General features: G+C 39.5%; 1 protein-coding gene across 1 annotated transcript in view; it reads left to right on the forward strand.

Moving 5' to 3' along the window:
• The window catches only part of LOC139749535 (uncharacterized), a 73,859-nt gene that overhangs the window by 17,879 nt on the left and 38,696 nt on the right, over positions 1 to 17,284 (forward strand). The window contains 4 exon segments of the mRNA XM_071663511.1: positions 2,988 to 3,044; positions 3,195 to 3,513; positions 5,049 to 6,797; positions 11,397 to 11,667. Coding sequence (XP_071519612.1) covers positions 2,988 to 3,044; positions 3,195 to 3,513; positions 5,049 to 6,797; positions 11,397 to 11,667 — 2,396 coding nt within the window.

Consider the following 17,284-nt stretch of genomic DNA (forward strand, 5'->3'; position numbering starts at 1 on the left):
TTGACTTGACCCTCAACCCTACTGTACCTAATAACCTTGCTCTTATTCACATTTACTCTTAACTTTCTTCTTTCACACACTTTACCAAACTCAGTCACCAGCTTCTGCAGTTTCTCACATGAATCAGCCACCAGCGCTGTATCATCAGCGAACAACAACTGACTCACTTCCCAAGCTCTCTCATCCACAACAGACTTCATACTTGCCCCTGTTTCCAAACCTCTTGCATTCACCTCCCTAACAACCCCATCCATAAACAAATTAAACAACCATGAAGACATCACACACCCCTGCCGTAAACCTACATTCACTGAGAACCAATCACTTTCCTCTCTTCCTACATGTACACATGCCTTACATCCTCGATAAAAACTTTTCACTGCTTCTAACAACTTGCCTCCCTCACCATATATTCTTAATACCTTCCACAGAGCATCTCTATCAACTCTATCATATGCCTTCTCCAGATCCATAAATGCTACATACAAATCCATTTGCTTTTCTAAGTATTTCTCACATACATTCTTCAAAGCAAACACCTGATCCACACATCCTCTACCACTTCTGAAACCACACTACTCTTCCCCAATCTGATGCTCTGTACATGCCTTCACCCTCTCAATCAATACCCTCCCATATAATTTACCAGGAATACTCAACAAACTTATACCTCTGTAATTTGAGCACTCACTCTTATCCCCTTTGCCTTTGTACAATGGCACTATGCACGCATTCCGCCAATCCTCAGGCACCTCACCATGAGTCATACATACATTAAATAACTTTACCAACCAGTCAATAATACAGTCACCCCTTTTTTTAATAAATTCCACTGCAATACCATCCAAACCTGCTGCCTTGCCAGCTTTCATCTTCCGCAAAGCTTTTACTACCTTTTCTATCTATATATATATATATATATATATATATATATATATATCCCTGGGGATAGGGGAGAAAGAATACTTCCCACGTATTCCCTGCATGTCGTAGAAGGCGACTAAAAGGGGAGGGAGTGGGGGGCTGGAAAAGACAACAAAGGCCACATGTAATATTATATAAGTTAATGAATATGTAATTATTAAATAATGCAGTGATAAAAGGGGAAGTGATAATAGGTTGTGATGGAGTGAGGAGATGAGTATTTCGAAGGATTGTTAAATATGTCTTATAATAGAGTTACAGATGTAGGGTGTTTTGGTTGGGGTGGTATGCAAAATGAAAATTATGTAAAGTGGTTTGATGAAGAGAGGAAAGGTGGTGAAATCTGTGTGGAAGATGAAATACAGCAATGCAGCAGGAGTCATTGGTATTGCATTTGAATTTGTAAAGAAAGTGGGTGACTAGTGTTGATTGGTTGATAAGGATATTCATTGAATGTATGGAGCATGGTGAAGTGCCTGAGGATTGGCAGAATGCCTGTATAGGTCCATTGTATAAAGGTAAAGGGATAAATGTGAGCGTTGTAACTACAAAGGCATAATTTTGTTGAGTATGCCTGGTAAATTGTATGGGGGTCTTGATTGAGAGGGTGAAGGCATGTACAGAGCATCAAATTGGGGAAGAGCAGTGTTGTTTCAGAAGTAGTAGAGAATGTATGGATGAGGTGTTTGCTTTGAAGAATGTGTGTGAGAAATACTTGGAAAGACAGATGAATTTGCATGTTGCATTTGCTTTGTGGAAGGTCTTAAGAATATATGGTGTGGGAGGTAAGCAGCTTGAAGCAGAGAAGTTTTTATGAAAGGTGTAAGGCACACATACAAGTAGGAAGAGAGTGAGTGGTTCCCAGTGAAGGTCGGTCTCCGGTAGGGGTGTGTGATGTCCCCATGGTTATTTAGTTTGTTTATGGATGGGTTGGTTAGGGAGATAAATGCAAGAGTTTTGGAGAGCCGGGCATACTTAGTATACGGTGTGTTGGGAATGAGAGGGCCTGAGTAGTGAGTCAGTTGTTTGCTGATTATACAGCAGAAGTTGGTGACTGACTTTGAAAATGTGTGTGAAAGGAGAAAGTCAAGAGTCAGTGTGAATAAGAGCAAGGTTATTAGCTTCAGGAGGGTTGAGGGACAAATGAGTTGGGATGCAAGTTTGAATGGAGAAAAATATGAGAAAAGGGCAATGGTAAAACGTTACATTTGAATGACGTAAATTGTAGAGAAGACTGGCAGAATAAATGAGACGTGTGTGAAGATAAAGAGTACAAGTACCTAGTCCTACATTTATGGATGAGTGAGGGTGGAATTTTAGTTAGAGGCTACTTTTAGGATATCAGTCATTACAATTCATGTGTTTTTTCTTTCAGTGGCTCTGTAATACCACAGGAAATGTGATGCTTTCTTGGTGATAACACATACTTTTTTAAAATCATTACTGTTGTTACGGTCACATAAACATTTAATTTTCATGAGTTGCGGTACAATACTTTTGTTATGGTTGCATGGAAATTTACTTTTCAAGAAGTTAAGCCTTTTAGTGATTAGTAGTAGTAGTAGTACATGCATAAATCAATTCACATTTTTCATGTACTTTTTAGTGTGATGTGATATGACAAAGTATAATGAATAAAGTGAATATGTATATATATATACACACACACGTTTATACATAAACTCCCACACCTGCACATATACATTCCTGTACATTTCAATGTATACATACATATACATACACACATATACATATATACACATGTACATATTCATACTTGCCACCTTCATCCATTCCTGTTGCCACCCCGCCACACATGAAATGGCTCCCCCCTTCCCCCATGTGGTTAGTAGTAGTAGTAGTAGTACATGCATAAATCAATTCACATTTTTCATGTACATTTTAATGTGATATGATGTGAAGGTTTATATTTGTTTGAGGCTTATAAGTCAGAGCCACCCATCTCAAGGTGTGAAATCTACTTAGTTATACAGAGGTGGTAGCATTATGATTCCTCTAGTTACTTTAAGTAATTTACAATGAAGGCATTTATGTTTTTACAGTTGGTGAAGTGGAGAGAACTCCCTTGAAAAGCCCCTTGATGAAGAAGCTCAAGCAGAGTAAGTTTAGGACAGTTTTCTCTGTTTAGTACTGATGATACTACATATTATAATTTTAGGAGCAGTAAGTGTTTTTCAGAAAGCTTTTGGTAAGAAAATTTTATTTCTTGTACACAGTTTTCCTTTCTGTAGATAAATTTCTGTCTTCAGGTCGTTTACCATTTGCCCGCTTGGATTCCAAGACCCCACAGAAAACATCTAGCCTGCCTACTCAGAAAAAACGTAAATTATCAGGGTCTGGCGTATCTGGAAGCTGTACAAAAACTGTTGGTATTGAGGTCAAGCTGGATGCACCTGCCTCTAAGAAAAAGCAGAAGGTCCAGAAGAAGATAGGCAAAAGGCAGATAAGATTGAAAGTAAACCAAAAAAATTCTGATAAGCCTGAGAGAAAAAGGAAAAGGGGTGGACCCTCATCAAAAGAGAAAAAGTCACATGTTTTGGAGAATAACAAGAAGTTGAGCAAATCCAGGTGAGATCTTATTATGAATTTACCTATTCACAGATGTATATGACTGTATGTTAGATATTTAATAATCCTTTTTTATCTGAAAAGGTTATGATAATGAAGGTTTGAACCTCAGATCAATGAAGCTGACTTCAGTTCATGCCATGTGTTATGTAGTACTTGTAGATGAAACAGGATAAGTACTGTGAGGCAGTTTGATAGATAATCTCTAATGAATTACTCCAAGTCAGGTTTATACTATTATGGAAAACAAAATTTCTGGGCTCTGGCTGAAAGCTGTTTAAAACATTTTGGAACTATCTTTTCATGTAGGCCTTTTTCTTTTGTGTGTGTGTGTGTTTATTGATGAATAGCTACCAAAACTTAATGTTTCCTTCACCGTACTATGATTGAAAATTTTCTAATGGCACATCTGCCCATTAACCTCGGTGCTTTTTGGAGTCCTTTGCATTATCGTCTGAATAGAAGTACATATGAATGTGCAGTATTGCTAGAACATTTTTTTTTTGGCTCTTCTGTTAAATTGTTTGGCAAGGAATCAGACATATTAGTCTTGAAAAAACTCTGTGACACCATTTACCATTTATCACTGTCTGTAATCATTGCAATTATGTTATCTATGACGCAAAGTCTTCCAATATTGAAAGGAAGTGTGATAACCTCTCTCCACCTCTGATAGGTCTTTCTGTTGTTCAGCTAAAGCATCGTTAACAACTTCTCTTGCTCTACCTTTCCTTCACTTTTCCAATCTGTTGTTACTATAGCTGTCTCTTCCATAGACAAAACAACTCTCTTTGGTTCTTGTTTCTCCCCTAACTCTGCCTTGGATGACTCTTTCCCTGACTCCCAAATGCTTCTCTTATTAATCCTTTGCCCCTTCCTTGTAATCATTTTTCAAAGTAAAGCACTTCTCTCTCTGGACATGGGTAAGATTTACAGACTTGATGGAATCCATCCATTTATAGTGAAAGAGTGTGCCTCTGAACTTGCACCTGTACTTGTATTCTTTTCCTTCCATCTTCTGTACCCATGCATGTTACAACTGCTGCCTTACCTCCCACGTCATCAGTTCTTTGAAATATTCTTTCCATTTTTCACTTCCTCACCTTGATTCAGCAACTCCCTTCCTTCTCACATTTCCTATCTTACATCCACCTCCTTCCTTTTTCACCTCTTTTCAGAACAATGTCGTATTTTCTACAAACTTTTCAGTCAACTTTCTTCCAGAAATAAACTGTATAAACGACAGCGGTAATGGGGGCACTAAAAGGCTAATGTGCAGCAGCAGGGAATCAGCGATAGCTGAAAAAACTACTGATTGTAATTGCATTTTCTTGTCAAGTTAAACTTTTTTTAAGACAACCTAGTTGTGGGTCAATCAGGCCCCCTGTTGGCTTTCTTTCTCATGTAAACTTATGTAAACCCACATAAAATCTTCATCTTTGCTTTTTTTCTATTGGCATCTTAACATTCTACTTTACTGGACATTGTAGTTTTTATGTGACCACAGAAATACTCAGTTATATTTCTCCTTACAGTCGTCAGCTGATGTCAGATGATGAAGTCAGCTCCAGTGTGGATGATGAAGTTGAAGCCCCAAAAGCCAAAAAGAAATCTATTGAGAATATCCGTAAGTTACTGCCTTTACTTTTATGCAAGGAACCGACACAACAAGCAGTGATATCTACTTCAACAGAGGAATTATCTGATAAGGAGGAGAAGGAAAATTTGGAGGATATAAGTGAAGTAAAGAATCATGACAATGTTATTAATTCAGAAAATGAAAGTGAAGAGATTGAAATAAATGGTAGAAAAGAAGAGGAGAATGTGGAAAAAGAAGCAGATGGAAATGAATGTAATGATTCTAAAACTGATAAAGTAACAGAGGTAAATGCTGGAAAACAGGCAGAAAAAGAAAAGGCTACAGTTGGAGTACATGGTGTAGGAAAGAAATTTGAAGGTAAAACTGAACCAAGTAACAGACAAGAGAAGGAGAATGTAGAGAAAGAAGTCAAGAAAACAACTTTCTGTAATGATTCAGAGAATATTGGAGTGATAAAGGAAAATGATGCAGATATGGAGGAAGTAAAGAAAACTCCAGCAAAACCATCTTCTATTGGAAAGAATTCAAGTAAAGAAGATAGTTCTGAGACACTTGATGAAATATGTAGTACTGTTGAAAATGAATATATGGAAATGGATAATACTAGAAAAGGTGAATCAATTGAAAATAAAGAAGAAATTAAAGAATTGACTCAGAAAACGGAAGAGGTGGACAACAATGAAGATGACAAACTTGAGATGAAGGATCAAGAGCAGATAGAGAGAGAAGACTGTGAACTGGAATTGAATGAAAGTGACATTGAAAAGAATAAAGGAATGAATAGAGAAAAGGAACAAAATATAGTTGCTAAGGAACCCAAAATCCTTGAAAAGTTTGAAGAAGAGGTCAAAGAAAGAAAAGAAGTAAAAAACAACACACAGGAACAGGAGGAAGATTTTAAGAAAGAAAATATGGGAGGAAATGAAAAGAAAGACAGCATGGTTGAATCAAACAAAACTGTTGGACAGGAACAGAAACTGAAAACCATTGAGGTTGATAAGACTAAAGACAGTGGTGACAAAGCTGAGATTGTATCAGAAGATAAAAAGGAGAAAACTTTTGATGTGAGGGAGGGAAAAGTAAAGGAAGTGAAAGGACGAATATCTGATTATTTAAATGTGGTTAAAAACCCAGCCAAAGAGATTGGTAACGTAATTAAAGAATGCAATAAAGAAAGATGTACTGATGTTGGCGAAAAGAAAAATGAATTATTAGAACTGGAAGAGAAAATAGTAGAAAGTACAGTAAATGAAGGTAGTGAAATGATTTGTGAAAAAGAAAAGGAGTTTGTGAATACTTGTGTTGAAAATGAAGAGGCAAATGGAAAGAAAAATGAAGGTGATGGAATGGACACAGATGAAGAAAGTGAGAGAATGTTAAATTCTGGTAGTTTGAATTCAGAATTCTCTTTGCCGTCTCCTAAAGGGCCCTTATCTGGATCAAAAATTGTTAGTCATGTGAGACCTAAAAGAATTGCAACAAAACATAAGGAAGGAGAAAGAAAAAAGCAGTTAAAGGTAGAGGTGAGAGAAAAGCTAAAGCAGGAAAGACAGAAAAAGAAACTAGAAATATTGGCTGAGAAGAAAAGATTAAGAAAAGAAAAAGAAGAAGAGAGGCAGAAGCAGAGGGAAGAAAAGGAAAAGATAAAGGAAGATATGAAGAGAAAAAGGCAGGAGGAATTAGAGTAAGTATATATTTATGGATGATACATGAATCCCCTTATGAATGAAGAATAGGTTAGTTTAGGAAGGGAAGAGGGTTTGTGAACTATATTTTTGTAGTTAGATTGGCAGTGGAAAGATATAATACACCACACAGTAGAATATCAGAAACGTGCAATCCTTGGACCTGGTACTCTTAGATTGGCAGTGGAAAGATATAATATGCCACACAGTAGAATATCAGAAACGTGCAATCCTTTGGACCTGGCACTCTTCTGAAACTAGGAAAGAAATGGGATGCTACAGTGTGATAACTAATTAGACAAGTGAAAAAGATTTTGAGTGATCAGGGCCTGAACATGTAAAAGGGACAGGCATGCAAGGGATGGAGTGAATTGAAAAGATGTGGTATAATGGGGTCAACTTGCTGTCAGTGGACTGAACCAGAGCATGTGAAGTGTCTGAGGTAAACCATGGAAAAAGTTTGTTGGCCCTTGATGTCGATAGGGAGTTGTGGCTTTGGTGCATTACACATGACAGCTAGAGACTGAGTGTGGACTTTTTCTTTCTTTCTTTTTTTTTTTTTTTTTTTTTTTCTTTTTTTTTTCTGGTGCTACTGAGTGGCGATGCTGCTTCCTGTGGGGTGGAGTGGTGCCTGGAATGGATGAAGTATAATAGATATTTATATTCTGCATAGTCGCTGTTTCCCGCATCAGCAAGGTAGCTCCAGGAAATAGACGAAGAATGGCTCTTCCACTAATATACATATATATATATATCTTTTTTTTTAAACTATTCGCCATTTCCCGCATTAGCGAGGTAGCATTAAGAACAGAGGACTGGGCCTTTGAGGGAATACCCTCACCTGGCCCAATTCTCTGTTCCTTCTTTTGGAAAAAAAAAAAAAAAAAAAAAAACGAGAGGGGAGGATTTCCAGCCCCCCGCTCCCTCCCCTTTTAGTCGCCTTCTACGACACGCAGGGAATACGTGGGAAGTATTCTTAATCCCCTATCCCCAGGGATATATATATATATATATATATATATATATATATATATATATATATATATATATATATGTATATATATATATTTATTAAAAAAGGGGGTGACTGTATTGTTGACTGGTTGGTAAGGTTATTTAATGTATGTATGACTCTCGGTGAGGTGCCTGAGGATTGGCGGAATGCGTGCATAGTACCATTGTACAAAGGCAAAGTGGATAAGAGTGAGTGCTCAAATTACAGAGGTATAAGTTTGTTGAGTATTCCTGGTAAATTATATGGGAGGGTATTGATTGAGAGGGTGAAGGCATGTACAGAGCATCAGATTGGGGAAGAGCAGTGTGGTTTCAGAAGTGGTAGAGGATGTGTGGATCAGGTGTTTGCTTTGAAGAATGTATGTGAGAAATACTTAGAAAAGCAAATGGATTTGTATGTAGCATTTATGGATCTGGAGAAGGCATATGATAGAGTTGATAGAGATGCTCTGTGGAAGGTATTAAGAATATATGGTGTGGGAGGCAAGTTGTTAGAAGCAGTGAAAAGTTTTTATCGAGGATGTAAGGCATGTGTACGTGTAGGAAGAGAGGAAAGTGATTGGTTCTCAGTGAATGTAGGTTTGCGGCAGGGGTGTGTGATGTCTCCATGGTTGTTTAATTTGTTTATGGATGGGGTTGTTAGGGAGGTGAATGCAAGAGTTTTGGAAAGAGGGGCAAGTATGAAGTCTGTTGTGGATGAGAGAGCTTGGGAAGTGAGTCAGTTGTTGTTCGCTGATGATACAGCGCTGGTGGCTGATTCATGTGAGAAACTGCAGAAGCTGGTGACTGAGTTTGGTAAAGTGTGTGAAAGAAGAAAGTTAAGAGTAAATGTGAATAAGAGCAAGGTTATTAGGTACAGTAGGATTGAGGGTCAAGTCAATTGGGAGGTGAGTTTGAATGGAGAAAAACTGGAGGAAGTGAAGTGTTTTAGATATCTGGGAGTGGATCTGGCAGCGGATGGAACATGGAAGCGGAAGTGGATCATAGGGTGGGGGAGGGGGCGAAAATTCTGGGAGCCTTGAAGAATGTGTGGAAGTCGAGAACATTATCTCGGAAAGCAAGAATGGGTATGTTTGAAGGAATAGTGGTTCCAACAATGTTGTATGGTTGCGAGGCGTGGGCTATGGATAGAGTTGTGCGCAGGAGGATGGATGTGCTGGAAATGAGATGTTTGAGGACAATGTGTGGTGTGAGGTGGTTTGATCGAGTAAGTAACGTAAGGGTAAGAGAGATGTGTGGAAATAAAAAGAGCGTGGTTGAGAGAGCAGAAGAGGGTGTTTTGAAATGGTTTGGGCACATGGAGAGAATGAGTGAGGAAAGATTGACCAAGAGGATATATGTGTCGGAGGTGGAGGGAACGAGGAGAAGAGGGAGACCAAATTGGAGGTGGAAAGATGGAGTGAAAAAGATTTTGTGTGATCGGGGCCTGAACATGCAGGAGGGTGAAAGGAGGGCAAGAATAGAGTGAATTGGAGCGATGTGGTATACCGGGGTTGACGTGCTGTCAGTGGATTGAATCAGGGCATGTGAAGCGTCTGGGGTAAACCATGGAAAGCTGTGTAGGTATGTATATTTGCGTGTGTGGACGTATGTATATACATGTGTATGGGGGTGGGTTGGGCCATTTTTTTCGTCTGTTTCCTTGCGCTACCTCGCAAACGCGGGAGACAGCGACAAAGTATAAAAAAAAAAAAAAAAAAAAAAAAGATGGTTTGATCAAGTAAGTAATGAAAGGGTAAGAAAGATGTGTGGTAATAAAAAGAGTGTGGTTGAGAGAGCAGAAGAGGGTGTTTTGAAATGGTTTGGTCACATGGAGAGAATGAGTGAGGAAAGATTGACCAAGAGGATATATGTGTCGGAGGTGGAGGGAACGAGGAGAAGTGGGAGACCAAATTGGAGGTGGAAAGATGGAGTGAAAAAGATTTTGAGTGATCGGGGCCTGAACATGCAGGAGGATGAAAGGCGGGCAAGGAATAGAGTGAATTGGATCGATGTGGTATACCGGGGTCGATGTGCTGTCAATGAATTGAATCAGGGCATGTGAAGCGTCTGGGGTAAACCATGGAAAGTTCTGTGGGGTCTGGATGTGGAAAGGGAGCTGTGGTTTCGGGCATTATTACACGACAGCTAGAGACTGAGTGTGAACGAATGAGGCCTTTGTTGTCTTTTTCTGGTGCTACCTCACACACATGAGGGGGATGTTATTCCACGTGTGGCGAGGTGGCGATGGGAATAAATAAAGGCAGACTGTGAATTAAGTACATGTGTATATATGTATATGTCTGTGTGTGTATATATATGTGTGTACATTGAGATGTATAGGTATGTATATTTGTGTGTGTGGACGTGTATGTCTATACATGTGTATGGGGGTGGGTTGGGCCATTTCTTTCGTCTGTTTCCTTGCGCTACCTCGCAAACGTGGGAGACAGCGACAAAGCAAAATGATAATATGAAAATAAGGTTATAAGGTGTATAACCTCATCAAGTGAGGGTCAGGTGGGAGTGTGAAGTAAAAAATGTCATAATCAAAGGCAGGTGTCCGGTCACCGAAGTCAAGTGTTTGATCACCAAAGGCAAGGCTCAGGTTGTGGATTTAGTCATTAACTTTTCCATGTTAACATTTCTTTTGATTATGAAAGGATCTAGTTTATACATGTCAAGACGGATGTTGAGATCATAAAAAAGTTGTGTTATTTATTACTTACACCTAACTGAGTTTCTTCTGTAAACCTCCCTTGATGTGATGGTATTCTCTTATGGGTTTTGGGACAAATTGACATGAGAGAAAAGTAAGTTTTGAAGTATGAAAATGCTTTCTCTCCAGAATGGTGTCCCGTGAGTATTTTTCTCAATTTGTGTTTCCTCCTCTTCCCTCCCCTCTCTTCAGTAAAGTGTGTTTATCCTTCCTCACTCTCCATTTTAAAAAACTTCCTCTGAATTGACAGTGATCAGTATCAGGTTGAAGTGTGGGCTCAGAATTATGGAGTAGGTTGGTATTGACAGCCATGGATCAGCATTTTCTTGATGTCATTATTGATTGGAAGTTATCAATGTGGCAGACCTGGACCAAACTGAGTTGATGGTTAACGAAGGTGAGAGGTATTTTTCTCATCTGAAAGGTGTATGGTTAAGAGGTTTCCAGCTCCCAGATCAGACACATCTCTCATGGCTTGTGGGGTACTGTCCAGGGAAGAAAGTCCAGTATTATGTACACATGGTAAAAGATGTATTGTTTTGGATGGGTCCAATGAATTTCAAAATGATCAGTACTTTTTTTTCTTCTTTTTGTAGGATTGTTAAGTATGAATGCGAGACATTTTCCCATGATTATCGTAGCCCCACTTAGTTGTTATTTCCATCAAAATGATGGGAAATGTCATTAGCAATTATTATATTTCAGTATCTTGAAAGTAGGGTTACCAAAGTGAGGCCAGACCAATGGCCATTTCTCAAAATCCTTCATCCATGGTTTCATATCTTTTCACACTAAAAGTGGTAATATGTACATTTTTACATTGTGTACAATACTTGAAAAATTTGTAACAAAATTATTTTGTATTTGAATTTGGTTTAAACAACAGTGCCAAGCGGCAAAAGAAAGAGGAAGACCTGCAGCGAAAGGAAGAAGAGAAGAAGCTGAAAGAGGAGGAGAAGAGACAGAAAGAGGAAGAAAAGAGACAGAAAGATGAAGAAAAGAGGCAGAAAGAGGAAGCAAGAAAACAAGCTGAAGAGGAAAAACAGAGACAAAAAGATAAGCTCAAGAAAAAATTTGCCAGTTTCTTTGTTGCTAAGAAACATGATCATACTGAAATGGAAGAGGAGAGTGATAATGGGCTCTTCAAACAGTTTCGGGTAAGCATAATTTTAGAGTGGCTCAGCTAGTCACAAAATTTGAAAGGATTTTCTTTTTACTCGTGTAATACAATTGCTTTGTGACACTATTATCTGTGAAGAGGTTTTATCTACCTAAAAGATTTAGCAAAACTTAAAATGCATTCATTGCCGTGCATACTGACTTAATGAATGTTGATGTATAACTCTGTGTAAATGGTACCAAAAAGTAATAAGTAAGTAGACCTCTGATCAAAAGTTGTCTGTGGGTTGTGGTTATGGTGTAATTTCACTAGCATGTGCTCATCTTATTCAGGCATTATTGCATGACAGCTGGAGACTGAGTGTGAGCGAATGGGGCCTTTGTTGTCTTTTCCTGACGCAGCCTTGCGCACATGAGGGGGGAGGGGGATGTTATTCCGTGTGTGGCGGGGTGGCGATGGGGGTGAGTAGGGGCAGACAGTGTGAATTGTGTGCATGTGTGTATATGTGTGTGTCTGTGTGTGTATATATGTGTGTACGTTGGGATGTGTGGGTGTGTATGTTTGCGTGTGTGGACGTGTGTGTGTGTGGGGGTGGGTTGGGACATTTCTTTCGTCTGTTTCCTTGCGCTACCTCACAGGCGTGGGAGACAGCGACAAAGCAAATAAAAAATAAATAAATATATATATATATATATATATATATATATTTTTTCTTTTCTTTCAAACTATTCGCCATTTCCCGCATTAGCGAGGTAGCGTTAAGAAGAGAGGACTGGGCCTTTGAGGGAATACCCTCACCTGGCCCAATTCTCTGTTCCTTCTTTTGGAAAAAAAAAAAAAAAAAAAAAAAAAAAAAAAAAAAAATCCGAGAGGGGAGGATTTCCAGCCCCCCGCTCCCTCCCCTTTTAGTCGCCTTCTACGACACGCAGGGAATACGTGGGAAGTATTCTTAATCCCCTATCCCCAGGGATAATATATATATATATATATATATATATATATATATATATATATATATTTTTTTTTTTTTTTAAAAAAAAAAAAAAAAAAAAAAATATATATATATATATATATATATATATATATATATATATATATATATATATATATATATATATTATCCCTGGGGATAGGGGATTAAGAATACTTCCCACGTATTCCCTGCGTGTCGTAGAAGGCGACTAAAAGGGGAGGGAGCGGGGGGCTGGAAATCCTCCCCTCTCGGATTTTTTTTTTTTTTTTTTTTTTTTTTTTTTTTTTTTTTTTTTTGCTGTCTCCCGTGTTTGCGAGGTAGCAGAAGGAAACAGACGAAACAAATGACCCAACCCACCCCCATACACATGTATATACATACGTCCACACACGCAAATATACATACCTACACAGCTTTCCATGGTTTACCCCAGACGCTTCACATGCCCTGATTCAATCCACTGACAGCACGTCAACCCTGGTATACCTCATCGATCCAATTCACTCTATTCCTTGCCCTCCTTTCACCCTTCTGCATGTTCAGGCCCCGATCACACAAAAGCTTTTTCACTCCATCTTTCCACCTCCAATTTGGTCTCTCATTCTCTCCATGTGCCCAAACCACTTCAAAACACCCTCTTCTGCTCTCTCAACCACGCTCTTTTTATTTCCACACATCTCTCTTACCCTTACGTTACTCACTCGATCAAACCACCTCACGCCACACATTGTCCTCAAACATCTCATTTCCAGCACATCCATCCTCCTGCGCACAACTCTATCCATAGCCCACGCCTCGCAACCATACAACATTGTTGGAACCACTATTCCTTCAAACATACCCATTTTTGCTTTCCGAGATAATGCTCTCGACTTCCACACATTCTTCAAGGCCCCCAGAATTTTCGCCCCCTCCCCCACCCTATGATCCACTTCCGCTTCCATGGTTCCATCCGCTGCCAGATCCACTCCCAGATATCTAAAAACACTTCACTTCCTCCAGTTTTTCTCCATTCAAACTCACCTCCCAATTTACTTGACCCTCAACCCTACTGTACCTAATAACCTTGCTCTTATTCACATTTACTCTTAACTTTCTTCTTCCACACACTTTACCAAACTCAGTCACCAGCTTCTGCAGTTTCTCACATGAATCAGCCACCAGCGCTGTATCATCAGCGAACAACAACTGACTCACTTCCCAAGCTCTCTCATCCCCAACAGACTTCATACTTGCCCCTCTTTCCAAAACTCTTGCATTTACCTCCCTAACAACCCCATCCATAAACAAATTAAACAACCATGGAGACATCACACACCCCTGCCGCAAACCTACATTCACTGAGAACCAATCACTTTCCTCTCTTCCTACACGTACACATGCCTTACATCGTCGATAAAAACTTTTCACTGCTTCTAACAACTTGCCTCCCACACCATATATTCTTAATACCTTCCACAGAGCATCTCTATCAACTCTATCATATGCCTTCTCCAGATCCATAAATGCTACATACAAATCCATTTGCTTTTCTAAGTATTTCTCACATACATTCTTCAAAGCAAACACCTGATCCACACATCCTCTACCACTTCTGAAACTGCACTGCTCTTCCCCAATCTGATGCTCTGTACATGCCTTCACCCTCTTTTTTTTTTATTTGTTTTTTACAGTTTTAAGGATATGATACAATGAACAGGGAAAGATTGCTAATTGCTGAAGAGCTGTATTTTCCATGGGTGAAGAGCTTGCAAATAATATTTGGTACCGTAACTGTTCCCTAAAGGTAAACTTAAAAGTAGGTTAGTGGAGTGATCCTTTTAAAAATTGATTATAATCGTGTATAATCTTGCACAAGTTTTGTTACCTGATCATTGGTTGGCCAGATTGTTCCAGTTTATTTCTTTATAATTACCCTAGAACCTCTTTTGACAACAAAGAAATGTGCAGGACCTCTTTTAAGAGAATTCTGCAGCCTAGAACTGCATTACTTCCAATAGCAGGAATGTCGGCTCCTTTAGAGTGAGACGTTCTTTGACAAGACTGTACTCTCAGTGGTACAGTCCCACCAAAGATTACTTGTCACTCGCAATGTAAACTTATGCAGGTGGAGTCCAGTAACAGATTGCTTCAGGAACATGGTTATTGATTATACTGTCATTATTCTTATGTATATTTGCAAAACATATATCACCTTGATAATAATACAGTTGGCCTTTCTCCTCTGGGTATGGATTTTGCAATAGTGGCAATTCCTGTCCACTCAAACACTTATAAGTATCACCATAACAGTCTGTCAAATCTATGGCCCCTAGTCCGTGACATCATGGGGTGCTAAGAATCTCTGGGTTTCTGCCTGATTCTACTGACTGAGAGGGAGGGCTCTGGCAGTAGTAGTACTGGCCCCTCCCACAACATTTCCCTCTGTTAGACTTTCCTCTTTTTCTATTCACAATCAGCATTCATGGTCTCTAGTAACCTCTCCTCAGCTGAACAGTCTGTCTAGTACCTCTCCTAATATCTTACCTCTGTTTGACACACAGTTGGCTTATCATGTTCTTACTAGTTCCTTTCTCATATCTAACTATAACTTCCACTCATGATTTTGGTTCATAGTTGGTGTTTGTGCTTACTCCAACATTAGCACACTTGTTGCATGTTTCAGGGACCATGAGTCTCCAAACTTTGATGTTATGTGGCTCAAGGTCTGTCTCCCTACTTCCACACTTTTCCTCTGTTTTGCTTATTTCTCCTAATTCTATAGATTTTATATCCTTCAACTATCTAAACTCCTGCCATGAGACTGTGACATCCTCTCATCCGCAAACCCAGATCCTCTACCTTACGGATTTCAACATTCATCATAGGACATAGTTGAATTCCTCTCATACAGATGGTGGAGGGATTAAAGCCCTCATGTTCTCCAACCTCATTGATTTATAGCAAACTGTCTCCCAGCCTACCCATATTCCTGACTGCTGTGACCACTCTCTGAATATTTTGGATTTGTTTTTCACTTCTAGTCCATCCTGCTGTAAATACACAATCTCATCCCCAATTGGTAAATAATGGCACCCAAACAAAGCTGACTGGAATAACTTATGTAAGTTCTTTTCTGACTTTCCTATGAAGAATTGCTGTCACTTATGTGGTGATGCTTCTGTCTCTGCCAAATGCATAGCAAGTTATTCTTGCAGGAATGGAAGCATTTGTCCACTCTTCCTCCAAGACGACCTCTTCATCCAGTCTATGGTTCAACCGTTCCTGTTCTGAAGCCATTCAGGCAAGGGATCAGACATATCAGGCTTGGAAAAACTCTCCTTCCTCCAGTTCCCATTCAGCTCTTATCACTGCCCGTAATCTCTGCAAGCACGTTATCCGTGAGGCGAAGCATTCCTTTATTCAAAAGAAGTGCAGTAACATCTCCTCATCATCCACTGACATAGCTTTCTAATCTTTAGTTAAGGTTATCCAGAGCAACTTCTGATGCTTTCCTTCTCTCCACTTTTCTGCTCTAATGGTACTCTAGCTCTCTCCCATAGACAAAGCAACTCTTTTTGGTTCCCATTTTTCCTCTAACTCCACCTTGGACAACTCTTAACGTTCCCTCACCCTCTGATGCTCCTCTTACTAATCCTATGCCCCTTCCCTTAATCTCTTTTCGGACTCTCTGAAAAAGCGCTTCTTTCTCTGGATACAAGCAAGGCTTATGGTCCTGATGGCATGCATCCTCATATACTGAAAGACTGTGCCTCTGAACTTGCACCTGTGCTTGTTTGTCTGTTCTGTTTCTGTATATAAACCAAAACTTTTCCTTTTCCTTGGAGGCATGCACTGATACATCCCATCCCTAAGAAGGGTAACTGTTCTAACTCCTGTAACTATTGTCCTATTGCTTTAACATCTACCATTTCCAAAGTCTTTGAATCCCTCCTCAACTCTTGTATCCTTAAACCTCGAAAATCGCAGCCCTCTCTCTGATCACCAGTGTGGCTTCTGTAAGGCAAGATCCATTGGTGATACTCTTTCCTATCTTATTAATGTCTGGTCATCAACCCAGAAACATTTTGGGGAGTCATGTGTAGTTGCCCTTGACATATCCAAGGCTTTTGACAGGGTTTGGTATTAGGGTCTCATCTCTAAGTTCCCCTGTTTTGGCCTCCCTCTCTCACTTTGCTCCTTCATATCTAGCTTCCTCTCTGTCTGATCTATCTCTGTGGTTGTAGATGGATCAGCCTCCCCATTTTTCTCCATCAGCAGCATGTCCCTTTTTCTCTTTTTTTCAACAATTTCCTTTCCTCCACAGATAATCCAATGCACTCATATGCTGACAACTCAGCACTGCGCTCATCCACTTCCTTCAGTTCTACTACTTCTTTCACTTGATCTGCAGCTTGTCTTGACACAGCTTCATCAGTAAATTCAGACTTGGACATGATATCTCTGTGGGGTACACAAAATCTTGTTGAGTTTAATGCCTCCAGTAACCAGTTTCTACCCATCTCTCTCAAAACTCGTCATAACTCGTCTCTCCTTTGACTGTTCTGGAATTCCACCTCTTGACTCGGTGAACATACTTGGTATGATTACTGTAACATACACTCTTTCTTGGAAACCCCACATTACAGGAATAGGTAAGTCTGCCTCTAAGAAACTGGGTCTCCTGTTTAGATGTTGAAAC

The sequence above is a fragment of the Panulirus ornatus genome, chromosome 7 (assembly GCF_036320965.1).
Source record: "Panulirus ornatus isolate Po-2019 chromosome 7, ASM3632096v1, whole genome shotgun sequence".
NCBI classification, from domain to species: domain Eukaryota; kingdom Metazoa; phylum Arthropoda; class Malacostraca; order Decapoda; family Palinuridae; genus Panulirus; species Panulirus ornatus.